The sequence below is a fragment of the Equus quagga genome, chromosome 8 (genome assembly GCF_021613505.1).
Source record: "Equus quagga isolate Etosha38 chromosome 8, UCLA_HA_Equagga_1.0, whole genome shotgun sequence".
Taxonomy (NCBI): Eukaryota; Metazoa; Chordata; class Mammalia; order Perissodactyla; family Equidae; genus Equus; species Equus quagga.
The window spans coordinates 114,055,033-114,071,391 of record NC_060274.1 but is presented as its reverse complement, the minus strand read 5'-3'; the positions used below and the strand labels follow the sequence as shown (position 1 = coordinate 114,071,391).

The 16,359-nt window shown below is 35.7% G+C and overlaps 1 protein-coding gene across 7 annotated transcripts in view; it reads left to right on the top strand.

Moving 5' to 3' along the window:
• Positions 1-16,359, top strand: part of CNOT4 (CCR4-NOT transcription complex subunit 4) — a 137,473-nt gene that overhangs the window by 94,976 nt on the left and 26,138 nt on the right. For all 7 annotated transcript variants that reach the window (XM_046669509.1, XM_046669507.1, XM_046669508.1 and 4 more), the window contains 3 exons: positions 6,712-6,769; positions 8,742-8,991; positions 10,183-10,680. In XM_046669509.1, coding sequence (XP_046525465.1) covers positions 6,712-6,769; positions 8,742-8,991; positions 10,183-10,680 — 806 coding nt within the window. The remainder of the gene's footprint in view (positions 1-6,711; positions 6,770-8,741; positions 8,992-10,182; positions 10,681-16,359) is intronic.

Here is a 16,359-nt window from a genome sequence, read left to right as displayed (position 1 = left end):
CAGCAAAACAAAAACACTGAGCAAAAGCAGTAACAACAACAACAGCAAACCCTGAGGAAGGGAGAGAATCTGATTTCTACAGGTACCTCATTACTAGATTCAAACAAAAAAATCACAAGCCATACAAAGAAACAGAAAAGTATGGTCCATTCAGAAGAAAAAAAGTAAATCACTGGAAAGTGTCCCTGAGAAAGACATAATGGGAGGTGTACTAGACCAAGACTTTAAAACAGCTCTCCTAGAGATTTGTGAAGAACCAAAGGAAGATGTGGAGGAAGCCAAGAAACCATGTGTGAACAAAATGGAAGTATCAATAAAGAAGTAGAAGACCTAAAAAGAAACCAAAAGGAAATTCTGGAGTTGAAAAGTATATTTACTGAAACAAAAAATTCACTTGAGGGATTCAGAGGCAGATTTGAGCAGGCAGAAGAAAGAATCAGCAAACTTGAAGATAAGACAATGGAAATGATCAAATCTGAGGAACAGAAAGAAAAAGAGTTGAAGAAAAGGAAACAGAAGCTAAGGGACCTGTGGGACACCATTAAGTGGACTAGTATATGCATTGACAGAGTTTCAGGAGGAGAAGAGAGAAGGGCAAGAAGAATATTTGAAGAAACCACAGCTGAAAACTTGCCAAATTTGATGAAAGATGTGAATATAAACATCCAGGAAGCTCAACAAGCTCTACATAATATAAACTCAAAGAGACCCACACCAAGATGCGTTGTAGTCAAACATTGAAAAGACAAAGACAAAGAAAGAATCTTGAAAGCAGCAAGAGAAATGAATCATCACATACACGGGATCCTCAGTAAGATTGTGAGCAAATTTCTCTTCAGAAATGTTGGAGGCCAGAAGAGAGTGGGCTAATATATTCAAAATGCTAATGAAAAAAAGCTGTGAACTAAGAATCCTATATCCAGCAAAACTGTCCTTCAAGAGTGAGGGGAAAAATTAAGATATTCTCAGATAAACAAAAGTCAAGGGAGTTTGTGACCTCTAAACCTGTCCTGCAAGAAATGCTCAAGGGGATGCTGCAAGATAAAATGAAAGGATGCTAAAGAGTAACTCAAAGCCGTAGAGAGAAGGATCTCAATAAAGGTAAATCAATGGCCAATTGTTAGTATTATTGTAACAGTGGTTTGTAAGTATACGTTTTGTTTTCTCTGTGATTTGAGATCAATACATTTTTGATCAAGTCATTATTGATAAGGAAGGAGGTGATTATGTCATTCTGCTATTTGTTTTCTAAATGCCTTTTAGCTATTTTGTGTCCCTCATTCCTGCATTATTGTTTAAGGAAAAAAACACATTAGTCTAAAAGTTAGTATTATTGTATCTTTGATTTGTAATTTGAAATCTTGTTTTCCATATAATTTAAGAAACTGCATTTAAAAGAATTATTAGTTTATAGTTTTGGGCATGCAATGTATAAAGATGTAATTTTGTTACATCAGTAAATGAAAGGGGTGGCGACAGAGCTGTGAAGGAGCAGAGATTTTGTGTGTTATTGAAGTTAGTATAAATTAAAATTACAATGTGATAACTTTAGCATGTTACATGTAATTCCCATAATAAAGAATACAGTGCTAGAAGATACATGAAATGAGAAAGGAGTTTAAACATTTCACTACGAAAAACAACTAAACACAAAAGAGGGCAATAATGCAGGAATGACAGAAAAGCTAAAAGACATTTAGAAAACAAATAGCACAATGACATAAGTAACTCCTTCCTTAATAATGGCTTAAAATGTCAATTAATTCAACTATCCAATCAAAAGACAGAGATGGATAAAAACACATGATTCAACTATATGCTGTCTCTAAGAGATTCACTTTAGACCCAAGAACACACAGAGGTTGAAAGTGAAAGGATGGAAAAAAATATTCCATTCAAATAATAATCAAAAGAGAGCAGGGGTGGCTATGCTAATCTCAAACAAAATGGACTTTAAATCAAAAAGATTATAAGAGACAAAGAAGGACATTATGTATTAATAAATGTTCAGTGCAGCCAGGAGATATAACAGTTATAAATGTTTACACACTTTGTGACAGACCATCAAAATATATGAATCAAAAGCTGACAAAAGTGAAGGGAGAAATAGTTCTACAATAATGGTTGAGACTTCAGTACCCCACTCACAAGAATGGATAGAACAACCAGACAGAATATAAGTATGGAAATAGAGTATTTAAGCAACATGAGAAACCAACTAGATCTAACAGATATATGCAAAACATTCTACTCAAAAACAACAGAATACGTAGTCTTCTCAAATACACATGGGACACTTTCCAGGATAGAAAATATGTTAAGCCACAAATTAAGTGTCAGTAGATTTAAAAAGATAAAAATACCACAAGGGGATGAAGTAACTCCTCTGACCACAATGGGATGTTAATGAAGAAATAATTAAAAAAGGAAATCCGAAAAATTCAGAAAATTTTGGAAATTTAACAACACTTTTAAACAACTAATGGATCAAAGAAGAAATCACAAGAGAATTTAGAAAATACTTAGAGACAAATGGAAACGAAAACACAACATACGAAAACTTATGGGAAACATCCAAAGTGGGGAAATTTATAGCTGTAGATGCTTGCAATTGTAAAACAAGGAAGATCCCAAGTCAACAACCTAACTTTACAACTTAAGAAACTAGAAAAAGAAAAACAAACTAAATGCAAAGCTAGCAGAAGGAAGGAAATACTAAAGATTAGAGCAGAGAGAAATGAGATAGAAAATGGGCGAGAAAGTTGATGAAACTAGAAGTTGGTTTTTCAAAAAGATCACCAAAGTTAACAAACTTTTGGCTAGATGGACTACAAAAAAAAGAGAAGTGTCTCAAATTACTAAAACCAGAACCGAAAATGTGGACATTAGTGCCAATTATACAGAAATTAAAAGGGTTATCAGAGAGTACTGTGAACAGTTGTTTGTTGACAAATTGGATAACTTAGATGAAATGGGACAAAATCCCAATGGAAAAAACGTACCAAGACTGTATCACAAAGAAATAAGCAAGTGGTAAGGAGGTTGAATCAGTAACAAAAAAAATCTCCCAACAAAGGAAAGCCAGGACCCGACGGCTTGACTGGTGAATTTTAATAAACATTTAAAGGACAACTCGTGCCACTCTTTCTCTGCCTTTTCCCAAAAAATTGGAGAGGAGGGAATGCTTCCTAACTCATTCTGTGAGGCCAGCATTACCCTGATACCAAACTCAGGCAAAAGACACTCTGAGAAAAGAAAACTACAGACCAATATTTCTTTTGAACAGTGATGCAAAAATCCTCAAGGAAACACTAGCAAACAATTCAGTAGCATATTAAAAGGATTATATACCATTACCAAGTGGGATTTATTCCTGGGGTGCAAAAATGGTCTAACATATGAAAATCAATCAGTGTTTGCAGGTGATAAGATCTTAGATGTAGAAAGTCGTAAAGATTCCACACACACAAAAATCCCGTTAGAACTAATAAATGAATTCAGCAATACAGCAGGATACAAAGTTAACACAAAAACCAGTGCATTTCTATACACGAACAATCCGAAAGGAAAGTTACGAAAACAATTTCATTCACAGTAGCATCAAAATGTATAAAATATTTAGGAATTAACTTAACCAAGGCATTGAAAGACTTGTACAGTGAGAAATACAAAACATTGCTGAAAGAAATTAAAGAAGACGCAGTTAAAGGAAACATATCCTATATTCAAGGATTAGAAGGCTTAATGTTGTTAAATGTCAGTTCTACCCAAAGTTATCTACAGAGTCAATGCATTCCTTATCAAAATCCTGATGATTTTTATTGCAGATAAAAAACCTGTCCTAAAATTCACATGTAATCTCAAGGCACCCCAAATAGCCAGAACAATCTTGAAAAAACAAAAATCTGGAGGACCCACACTTTCCGATTTCAAAACTTACTGTAAAGCTTCAGTAATCAAAACAGTGTGGTATTGGCATAGAGACAGACATACAGATCAACAGAATAGAAAAGAGAGCCCAGAAATAAACCATCAAATATAGGGTCAAATGATTTTTCACAAAGGTGCCAAGACCATTCAGTGGACAAAGAACACTCTTTTCAACAAACACTATTGGGGAAACTGGATATCCACCTGCAAAAGAGTGAAGTTGGATCCTTACTATTACCAAATACAAAAATTAATTAAAAATGGATCAATGACCTAAATGTAAGGCCTAAGACAATAAAACCCTTTTTAAAAGAAAACAGGACAAAAGCTTCATGACGTTGGATTTGACAGTGACTTCTTAGATATGATACCCACCAAAGGCATATGGAACCAAAGAAAAAATAGCTAAGTTGGACTTCATGAAAATTTTGTGCCTCAAAAGACAGTATCCTCAGAGTGAAATGGCAGCCCACAGAATGGGAGAAAATATTTGCAAAACCTATACCTGATAAGGGATTAATGTTGAGAATATATAGGGAACTCCTAAAACCCAACAACAACAAAAATCAAACAACATAATTCAAAAATAAGCAAAGAACTTGAATAGATGTTTGTCCAGAGAAGGATATATGAATGGTCGATGAGCACATGAAAAGATGCTCTGCATCACTAATCATTAGGGAAACGCAAATCAAAACTACAGTGAGATACCACTCACACCCATTAGGATGGCTGCTATTCAACAAGCAACAAATGTTGGCCAGGATTTGGGGAAATTGGAACCCTTGAGCTCTGTTGGTGGGAATGTAAAATGTGGAAAACGGTTTGGTGGCTCCTCAAAAAATTAAAAATAAAATTACCGTATGATCTAACAATTCCACTTCTGGGTACACCCCTAAAAAAATGGAAAGCAGGATTTCAAAGAGAGATTTGTATACTTACGTTTTGTGTTTTTTTGAGGAGTAGCCCTGAGCTAACATCTGTAGCCAATCTTCCTCTACTTTATTTGTGGGACACCTGCCATAGCATGGCTTGACAAGCGGTGTGTAGGTCCACATCTGGGATCCAAACTGGCGAACCCTGGGCTGCCAAAGAAGAACGTGTGAACTTAACTGCTGTGCCACTGGGCTGACCCCTGTATACTTATGTTTTATAACAGTATTATTCACAATAGTTAAAATATAGAAGCAACCCAAGTGTTCATAGATGAACGGACAAGCAAAATGTGGTATATACGTACAATGTAATAATTCAGCCTTTCAAGGAAGGAAATTCTGCAATTCATGCAAATCCATGTTACTACCTGGATGAATTTTGAGGAGATTATTGCTTGTGAAATAGGCCAGTCAGAAAAAGACAAATAATCTATGATTCCACTTATTCGAGGCCATTTAGTTGAAATTGTAAAGACAGAAAATATAATGGTGGATGCTGAGGGAGGGGAAAATGGGGAGTTTTCATTTGGTGGGTATAGAGTTGCAGTTTTACAAAATGAAAAGAGTTATGGGGATGGATGGTCGCGATGGGTTGCACAACAATGTGCAACCCTAATTGCCCCACTTGTGGTGACTTCTCTTTCTCCTAAACGTGTATGGCATTTATTATTTAAACAATTCAATTAGTAGTTGGCATTGGCTGATATTTGTTGCTGTGCATCTGTCTTATTTCCCTGAATATCTCTAAACTTAGTGGGCTCAGAGTTATATATTAAAATTATTTGTATTACCCACTTAATAATGAGTTGATTTATTGATGTTTGGTGAATAATAAGTATAGATGCTCTTCAAGTAAATTTCAGACCTATTTGTGAAATTCAAGAGCATCTGGCAATGTTTCCGCAGAAGACATACTTGGTATTCAGATGAGGTACTAGACTTTGGTAAATTTTTCTAGAGCAATTAAATGCGGTATCAGAAAGTTGTCTGTTTGTAAGGTGACTTTGTATATATTTCCAGGCAATAAAATAATTTTGAGAAATTTGTAATAATTTGTTTTTGGCTATACTATTGTAGTAGAAGTAAGTATTAGTATTTGGGTACTAATGTTGTTTATGTGCTGGGTTAAGTAAAGTTAGTTCTAGAAATATTTCACTCGGTCAGTGTTGAAATGTTTGTAAAGATTTTAAGTCAGATGAGTTAAAATGGGCTTGAAGATAGCAATTGTATGTTATTTTACCATGGCAGTGCATTTTCTCTATATAGAAATCAGGATTTAATGTTTTTGTTTTGAGTCAATAGTTTGCACAAAAGTTTGTTAGTCTTGTGTGTGTGTGTGTGTATGTACACACACATGCATTTGCCTTCTCTAGGGTTCTGATTAGAATATTGAACTATTAAAATAAATTTATTGCTCTTAAGAACCTGTAGACAATGTTTCAACAACTTTTATTCCTTTCTGTCAAACACTTAGAAAAATGGGTGAGTATTACTTCAAAAATTTTAATGAGAAATGTGTTTAGCAAATGCACAAAACTAAATAATGAATTAGACTTCTGAACTATTAATTAGAGTAGTATCCAGTTTATAGTAATACCTTTTCCTTTCCAGCTATTATATCCCTTGTTGTTTCAGAGAATCTAATTAGGATATAAGTTCCTCAAGGATAGGGATTTCATTTTAGATGTGTTTGTGTCCTCAACGTCTACCCTAATGTCTTAAATCACAGTGCTTCAGTAAATAGTAAGATGATAAAATGTCTATTTTTCTGGCTTTGGGAGAGTTTGTTTTTATTGTGGGAGAATGACTTTACTCTGATTTTATTTGATTTGTTTTCTTTTTACAGCCCCATCGACAAACCTTCAGATTCTCTCAGTATAGGCAATGGTGATAATTCCCAGCAGGTAAGATTTTGAAACTGTATCACTTCATTTATCTGCCATCCCCTGAAAACAAAGTATTCTATGCAAGCGAATATTTCAGATAGTGAAAAAGACTTTACTGAAACAATTGAAAAACACTTTTCATGGACATCTTTGTTAAATGTATTATATTAGCCTTCTTTTCCTCCACAGAATATGTAGAGCATAATTTAACCCTTTCTTGATGACTCAGAATTACTGTGAAGACCATATATTATTATATTGTGTGCCAATAAATCAGTGTCCTTAGAGTATTGCTGGTCTTTTTGACCCTATACCAAGTGGTTCCAGACTAACGTGACTTTTGCATTTGTGATATTTAGAGTTGTTTCTCCGCCATATGATCCCTTTGTCCCTTGCTGTCAACTTTAATTTTCTATTTTTCTCATCATACTTGTCCCCAATAGTTTTCTCCTTACCTCCAAATGATAAACCAGTCAAGTTCAAAGTTGCATCTAAATGATACTGAGTGAAGTCATGATTTTTCAAACATGCTTTGTGTCATCTTTACTTGTTGCTAGCTTTTCACTGCTTAAGTTTCTGTACATCTTCTTACATTGATAAAAAAAAAAAAGTGTAGTTCTAATCTCCTCCATAAAGAATGACCAGTTTCCCACAGTGTTTGTGAGAAACGTAGAGCTTAAAATACAGCACTTTTCCAAACTTTTTGCTCACAAGTGCCGTAAAAGAATTTGAAAATCCATTTATACTCTTGTGTATTTTAGGGTAAGATAAAAGTCTTTTTCATAATAAGTTAAAAATAGTTGCAAAGGATGTAATTTTCAGCATATTGCCAATATTGGTACTTTTAAATAAAAGTGCTACATGTTAATAAATATCTAAGAAATTTTAACATCAGAATGTTTTGTTACCCCATCATCCATTAAAAAAATACACAAGCTCTCCTTTAATATTCAGGAATTTTGCATCCTTCCTTTTTCTCTTTGAATATGTTTTTCTGTTTCCACTGCCATTACAGAATTTGATCTTAATGCAATATAGTTTATACCTGACAGGCATATACTTCTCTCAAATGAAAACAGACATATAAATTTCAAATCAAAACCAGAAATATTTTTCCTGCAACACGGCTTTAAATGCCAAATTAATTTCTTCTAAAGTTTTATTTGTAGTATCAATTTGATCAAAGCAACTTATGTAAGTATAGATTTTGACAAAAATCAATCATCAAACATCAACACTAAACTTATATTGGAAATTCCTCTCTTGATGAGGTAGACAGGGCCCTCTAAGAATTAATGTTCATGTATCCCTAGACAAATGTTACCTGCTGGGAAAAGGAGACAAGTTTCAGCAGCATTTCTAGTCATTTTTCTAAATGTAAGTGCTGAGACATCTTGTTCCTATAAATAAATAGATGGAAGAATGAGTATGACGTCAGTATCACTCAAATCTTTGAACTCCTAAATTAAATACCTAAGAATCACATGAGGATTTACCATAAAAATTATTTTTAGTGATGTGTTTGGAAATAATTTGATTAGATCTTCCTTCCCTTTTGTTCAAAGCTAGAGTATTGGGGATCACCCACTTTGTGAAAGAATCTGATCATTAGAGTCAGCCTCTCTCTCATCAGTGATCTGAATATTTCTAATAAATTTTTGTTTCGCTCCCAGAAACTTTTCACTCTTGGTCAGAATACTATAGTTAGATCCCAGAGAGTAAGAAATATTCTTTTCTTTGTAAAGCGAGAGAAGTCAGGTTGTAAAAGGAGAGGAGACTGGCTTAGTCTTTCCAGGAGAGTCAGTTTTAGAAAAGTGTACATATGTAAGTTGATGGATTTTCTGAAAATTCATGCTCATAAAAATGTCTTCCAGTATGCCAGTTTGAAGACCGCTGTTCTACTCCCTTTAGTTGCAAGCCTTTCTAACTGTGGCTTATTAAAATGTATAGACCTGTGTTGACTCTTCTTTTCTTTTCCTGTTTTATTCAGATATCTAACAGTGATACGCCCTCACCACCACCTGGTTTATCCAAATCCAATCCAGTCCTCCCCATCAGTTCATCCAATCACAGTGCACGGTCTCCTTTTGAAGGGGCAGTAACTGAGTCACAGTCGTTATTCTCAGACAACTTCCGCCATCCCAACCCGATCCCCAGTGGGCTTCCTCCTTTCCCCAGCTCCCCACAGACATCCAGTGACTGGCCTACAGCACCAGAGCCGCAGAGCCTCTTCACATCGGGTAGGTCACAGTACTGCTGCGCGTTGGTGTTTGTGCTCAGCCTAACATGAGACCCTTGGTGGATATGTTTTTATCCTCTTCCTCTGCACTCCTTTCTTCATAAAAATGTGAACATTTAAATTGCATGAAATTGGAGGGTTACCTAAGCTGTTGTATGACCTAGAACTTACTATGTTAATGTACTGATTTCTTCAGAAATCAAGGGTTAGATCATTTTCCCAGTGATAAAATGCTTGTTCCTCAAGGAAGTATTAAGGACTTACATTTTTAATCAGATTGTATTTGTATGGTTATATTTAAGATGTTTTACCCCAGCTGACAGAGAGGTACGTTAGTTAATGTTAAAACTTCTATCTTGTCATTTTTGAGCCATTTCCATTTTTATTCATTATAAGTGCTATTATTAATATGTGGGATGGCATGAAATTAACATTGACAATAGCACCTTTGGAGCAGACAATTAAAAAAAACTGTAAAGGTTAAATAGGTATTTTTTTTCATTAGATCACATTATTTTTTCTTAGCAGTATATAAAGCATATATTCAAAAGTATTTATACTTTTTGATAAATACATATTAAAAAATAAACTTTATTAAGTGAATTCTGTCACATCATAATTGTTATTTCTTTATTTCTTTAAATGACTTAATTCTGGGTTTTGATTATGAATGGTTGAGAGTATAAATCGAGTATTAGGGACTTTGTTTTCTTGGATTAGCGATTAAAATTTTCCTGTATTGGGGGCTGGCCCAGAGGCATAGTTGTTAAGTTTATGTGCTGTGCTTTGGCAGCCTAGAGTTTGCGGGTTCAACCTTTGGCATGGACCTACACACCACATGCCAAGCCATGCTGTGGTGGCATTCTATATACAAAATTGAGGACGACTGGCATGGATGTTAGCCCAGGGCCAATCTTCCTCAGAAAAACAAATAAACAAATAAACATAATAAACAGAAAAAAAAATCCACATAATTCACTTTTTGAAGTTAGTTAAGAATGAAATCATTTCTAGAAGTACATTAGGCCTTTTGTAATTTTTTAATCTTAATGAGCTAAGAAATTGTACAGATTTTGCATATATGTGACTATCTTGTCATCTGACATGTTTAACTTCAGCTACTGTGGATACTCATTAAGCATGAAAGTGAGCTCATATATTTTCAATTCATCACGGATTTTCTTCCCAACAGAAACAATCCCAGTATCATCCTCTACAGACTGGCAAGCAGCGTTTGGCTTTGGCTCTTCTAAACAACCAGAGGATGACTTGGGTTTTGATCCCTTTGATGTCACTCGAAAAGCCTTAGCAGACCTGATTGAAAAGGAACTATCAGTCCAAGACCAGCCTTCCCTTTCGCCCACATCTCTTCAGAACTCCTCTTCACACACTACAACCACCAAAGGTCCGGGCTCTGGATTCCTGCATCCCGCTGCACCTGCAAACGCCAACTCTCTCAATAGTACCTTTTCAGTCTTGCCACAAAGGTTCCCTCAATTTCAGCAGCACCGAGCGGTTTATAATTCATTCAATTTCCCAGGCCAGGCAGCCCGCTATCCTTGGATGGCCTTTCCACGCAATAGCATCATGCACTTGAACCACACAGCAAACCCCACCTCAAATAGTAATTTCTTGGACTTGAATCTCCCGCCACAGCACAACACAGGTCTGGGAGGGATTCCTATAGCAGGTAGGTTCATTTACAGCCTTTGAGAATTTGTGACTAATTCACGTCTTCAGGTCGTTGGGTGGGTAGGGAGGGTACTGTTGAATACCAGAGAGTACTTATCATTGGTCTTGGAAGTTTCTATGGGGGAAGAAGTTAGAGGTCTTACCATAACCTGAAAACTTTTAATTGGATGGATGCCTTGTAATATTGAGCTTTATAAGGATGGTGGAGTATTATACCTAGTTATTGCTTGGAAACATTTTACTTAGAGGATAGTTACTAACCCTTCATATGGCATATAAATGCAAAAAGAAAAAAAGTGGGCACTGAAATTACAGTGCTATAAAGTCCAACACACATGATAAAAATTCTGAGTATACATTCTAAAAGTAAACTGTTCAAAAAAATGTTTTAAAGATTGTAATTAGTGAGAGCATGAGGGATAAAGCCACTCTCTAGCTACTTTTGGCAATTACTTATTTTGACTGATACACACGTGAACACACCTCAAAACTATGCTATATGTTACAAAAATACTTAATATTTGAGAACTCCGATTATTAATGTTTCACAGACATCATGTCATAAGTATACTTTCTGTGAAAAAGAAATTGTTCAAGGAGAGGCATTTTCCCTTTTAGTCTGTTATGTTTTTATTTCTGGGGAAAATACTAGGTTTCTGTAAGTGAGCTCAGAATACTTCTGGTTCTGCACCGCTATCCTTGCACATTTCAGAACTTTTGAGTTTTAAGGTCCAATATAACATTTTTTAGATCAAGTGACTTAATGTATAAAGGAATCATTCTTATTCATAGTCTTTTCATTTAGTTTGGGCTTTAGAGGTGATTCGTAACAAAGAAAGTTTGTTTCTATCCTGATTCTCTCAAGTAGAATAGAGTAGTTCCTCACTCTGTAACATAACTCATAAAATGTGCTTTTATCCCTTGTCATGGCATTTAAGATATGGCATGACACAGCGTTAATGTGGTATTACCAGCAAGGTGTTCATTCATCTGCTTTTAGTAAGGTTGGTAGATGAATTTGCAGAGATCCATCAAAACTCTGCTCTTTTCCCTTTGTGACCAACAACATTTCATTTTCAAGACACATAAGTGAGTTGAGAGAGTATGGTTTGTGGCTGTTGACACAGTGAAGTGAGCAGTTGATACAGTGAAGTTAATTTACATAAGTTTGGTAGCATCTTTTGTAGTGGTTTGCACATTGGTGGCACTCATGATATTTGTTCATTTGATAATGATAGCTAGTAGGTAATCCAGAGTAACATTTTCAGTCCTCTCCATCTACATGATATTCACTTGTGAAACAGTAAGTGTTCAGTTCCCGGTACTCCCTTTCTTCTTCTATTCAAGAAAGTATATTAGAGTGTGATTTTGTTTTGTTTTAATCATTTAGCTATATGACATTTCAATTACTAGTAGTATATGTTAAAGCTGTTCATAACATTAAAAGTTGAAGTTAGGTTTCCCTAAATATTCCAAACATTTAAAAATAAAATATTAAACCGATTACAATGAATATTTGGGTTCCTCTTTGCCCAACAATGAACTAGGCCCTGTGGGTAATACCAAAGAAGTATAAAGTATGGATACTATTCAGGTACTTTACAGTGTAGGTGAAGAGATAAAATCAGATTATGGATGAAAGTGGTAACTATGTAATACTGGAATCTGAGAGACATCGGTGGAGCCTATAATGTTGGGAGGCTTTATTGAAGAAGTAGGAATTGATTTGTACTGTGGTATCTTGGATTTGAATTATCAGCAGGGAAAGAGAACGACCTTTTATGTTGGTGGAAACTCCTGACTGAAGGCCTAGAGGCAGGAATTAGTAAGTCCTCACGTTAGGAAGCAATAGAACTGCCTTCTGTGACAGGAGGTGCTTCATGTATCGTCTGGATCGAACGGATGAGAAGATGGGGAGCTCTGACAGCAAGGCCAAGCAGTGTGGACTGATCTGATAGGAAGGAGGATGCCTTTGTGGAACTCTAGTCCTTAGCTGTCTTCATTGTATACTTTTATTTGACTTATTACTTGCCCATCTTTGAGAAACTATTTGTTCTTCCAATTTCATAGTCATCATATTGTCCTTTAGCACAAAAAGAGCAGTTTTAGCCCAAATATTTCAAGCCATTAGATATTTTGGAAATGTCACCCTGGTAATGAGTAATCACTGATTTGTGAGAGTAGTTGTCCTCATGTTAGTCATTTGAAATGTTTATTTGAAGTAGATACTTTATGAAAAAAATGAGGCTTTAAATTATGGTTCTGTCTTTCTAGGTTTTTCTTTTTCTTTAGCATATATTCAACCATAGAGCCGTAAATATTTTCTTCCTCAGAAATTCTAACAATGAAGTCACTAACTGTAGGTTCTGAATCGTTGTATTTTGTGGGAGGTGGGGAGAGTTTATTTCAGACTTTTAGTTCTTGACTATGCTGCATACTTGCTTGGTATTCAAATGGTAACTTAGGATTAAGCTTATTATTAGATTACTTTTAAGGCTCCGATGACTAGAGAAATATTAGTGTTCTATTTTTTGTTTTTCTCTTTTGAGGAAGAGTAGCCCTGAGCTAACTGCTGCCAAGCTTCCTCTTTTTGCTGAGGAAGACTGGCCCTGAGCTAACATCCGTGCCCATCTTCCTCTGCTTTATGTGTGGGACGCCTACCACAGCATGGCTTGCCAAGCAGTGCCATGTGCACACCCGGGATCCGAACCAGCGAACCCTGGGCCCCTGAAGCAGAACGTGTGCACTTAACTGCTGCACCACTGGGCCGGCCCCTAGTTTTAATGTACCAAAATACTTAAAATTGTTTTCAAGAGTTGCACGGAACCCTCTTATGGCCTGTACATATTTGGCAGATACCTCAGAAAGCTGAATGTTCTAAGCTTCAAAACAGAACAGTTTTTCAATTGTAGCCAGATGATTTAGGATTTTTAGTAACAATTAGAAATGACAAAAAGTAAAATTCTAGAATGCTATGTATGTCTTAACTGTGTCTCCTTTGACGAAATTTCATACCTAGGCAATGGCTGCCTTCCCTACCCCTAGTTGTAATTCATTTGTTCTTCAGTTGAACTACTGAAATAGATTCACTTTGTATTCTCCAGTGATTATCATGGCATCTTACACAGGGTAGCTGTTCATTAAGTGTTTCATAACGAGGAGTACTTACTGTTTCAGTTAGACCTGCCTCTTTAAGATATGCTTAGACAGTATTCAACACTGGAGGAGACACGTATATTTATTCTTTAGATATGTAGAGCAAAATAGGGTCCCTGACCTTTAGGAGCAAATGCTCAGAGGTGTCAGTCACCTACATATTATCCCCATACCATGTCTATATTTATTATATATTTGTATTTAAAGTTTTTAGTTTTGATTTGTTTTAGTTAGTTCTTAAAAATGGATACATCTGAAACCTGTCATGGGAAGGACAGTTGCCAGAGGTTTGACAGAAATGCAGCTTCCATTCCCTTTGCCTGATGGAAAACATTTTTGTGTTTAAAATTTGTTTCCTTAATTAGGTGAAGTCTTTTTAGCAGCATTTTCTTGGCTGCACATGTGCTTTTCTAAGTATAGAAGGATTTTTTTCTTTTTTTTTTTAGGATTTTATTTTTCCTTTTTCTCCCCAAACCCCCCTAGTACGTAGTTGTATATTTTAGTTGTGGGTCCTTCTAGTTGTAGCCTGTGGGATGCCACCTCAGCATGGCTTGGTGAGCAGTGCCATGTCTGCGCCCGGGATCGGAACCAGCAAAACCCTGGGCCACCAAAGCAGAGCACGCGAACTTAACCAGCCGGCCGTGGGGCCCGCCCCTAGAAGGAGTTTTGAAATAAATATTCTTGGGAGAAAACTTTGATTGGTGGGCAGTTATAGTAAGTCCATTCAGACTTTTTTTTTATTATTGGAGCCATGTGTTTTTGTTTTAAAAGTGAGTTTTCTTGTCCTAAAAAGTGACTGATCTTGTCTAACTCCTTCATTTTAGGAATGGCAAAGCTGTGTTCCAGAAAGGTTAAATAACTGGTTAGAGGTCACACATTCAATTAGTAGTAGAATTAGGATAAGAATGCAGATTCCACATTCAATAACGGAAATGTTTTTCCCCTACAACATTGGTGCTCTCCTTCATGAACGAAGATCACTGGCGTGTACTTTAACTTGGCTTTCTTCCTGTAGGAATTGATTTTTTGCTCTCACACACTTGCAGGTCCCTTTTATCCACAGTATCTATTCTTGAGACAATTGGCACAGCTCAAGGGTGTATCGTATAGTTACTAAATAGAATGAAGTTTATTGACTTGATGAAAATTAATCTCTTGCTTAGTTCTCATTACTACCATGTTCTCATCAAGAACTAGTCTAAAATTTCCTTTATCCCTCGTTGCTGTGTACTTGGGGTTTATAGAATCGTTGCCAATTTACCCACAAAAGTATGAAATAACCTGTTCTAAAGTCTGAAAATCTTTTTCTTCACATTGCCGGTTAAGCTGTCTTCCCAAATGTAATTTTGCAGATTTGTTTTTCAAGGAAGTCTCTGCCAAGATGTTTTTATTCCATAATGCTAAAAATTATTTGGAAAATAAATAGTAGTAAGTCTAAGTCTATAAGCATTGTTGTTTCAAGATATGCTTAGAAAAATGTTTGAAATTATTTAGGATTGGATCTTTTTTTTGATGTTTTAATTAAAATTTTACTTAGAGAGGGCATTTTTTTTTCTTTCTTTTTTGTTTTTTTGAGGAAGATTAGCCCTGAGCTAACATCTGCTGCCAATCCTCCTCTTTTCACTGAGGAAGACTAGCCCTGAGCTAACATCCGTGCCCATCTTCCTCTACTTTGTGTGTGGGATGCCTACCACAGCATGGCCTTCTGAGCGGTGCCATGTCCGCACCCAGGATCTGAACCGCTGAACCCTGGGCTGCCGAAGCAGAATGTGCGCACTTAACCGCTGCACCACCAGGCCAGCCCCCAAGGCATTTTTCTTTAAATTCTCTTTTTTTCTGAATTAGTTATTTTAAGTGACTTGATTGAATCTTGAGTCACTTGTGAAATAGGTCATTTGCAGTCAAATAATTATCTGTTATAATTAGGAGAACTAATCTCATTTCACGTATGGTTGTCTGACCTAGAAGTAGTCATCTCACTTTCAGGCAGTTGGATCGTTGTCTTGTTAGCATTTTACTATTTTTAAATTACTTCAAGAATATTGAGTTTTCACATGCTATATGGTAATTTGCTAAATTAATATTTGTGTCTTTTGTTTCTTTTTTCTAAACATAATTTCCGCTTTTAAAACATGGATTTGTCATTTTCCTTTTAAAAATCACGTTTTTATTACTGTGAATGTGGTTTTAATTTTTTCACAAAATGCTGCTTACTATTAGGTGTATTGAGATTTATAAGGGGTCCAGGGGTCTGGTTGGCTTGGAAAAGAATGGCTTTCCTGGTCTCTTTTTTTTCTTTTCGTATATTTATAATCCTAAATCTATTATATTTGGTCTTTTACCTGACATAGTTTTAAAATTAAGGGTGTGTTTAGAGTGTAACTACTTTCTAGGTACTTGTTAAGTGTATATTTTAAAATTCGTATCTTGTTTCACACCCAGATTCCAACCATTAAGCATGTATTTTATATAAGTATCAGTATTCCAAATATTGCAATCATTTTTAAAGGGACTGTTAACA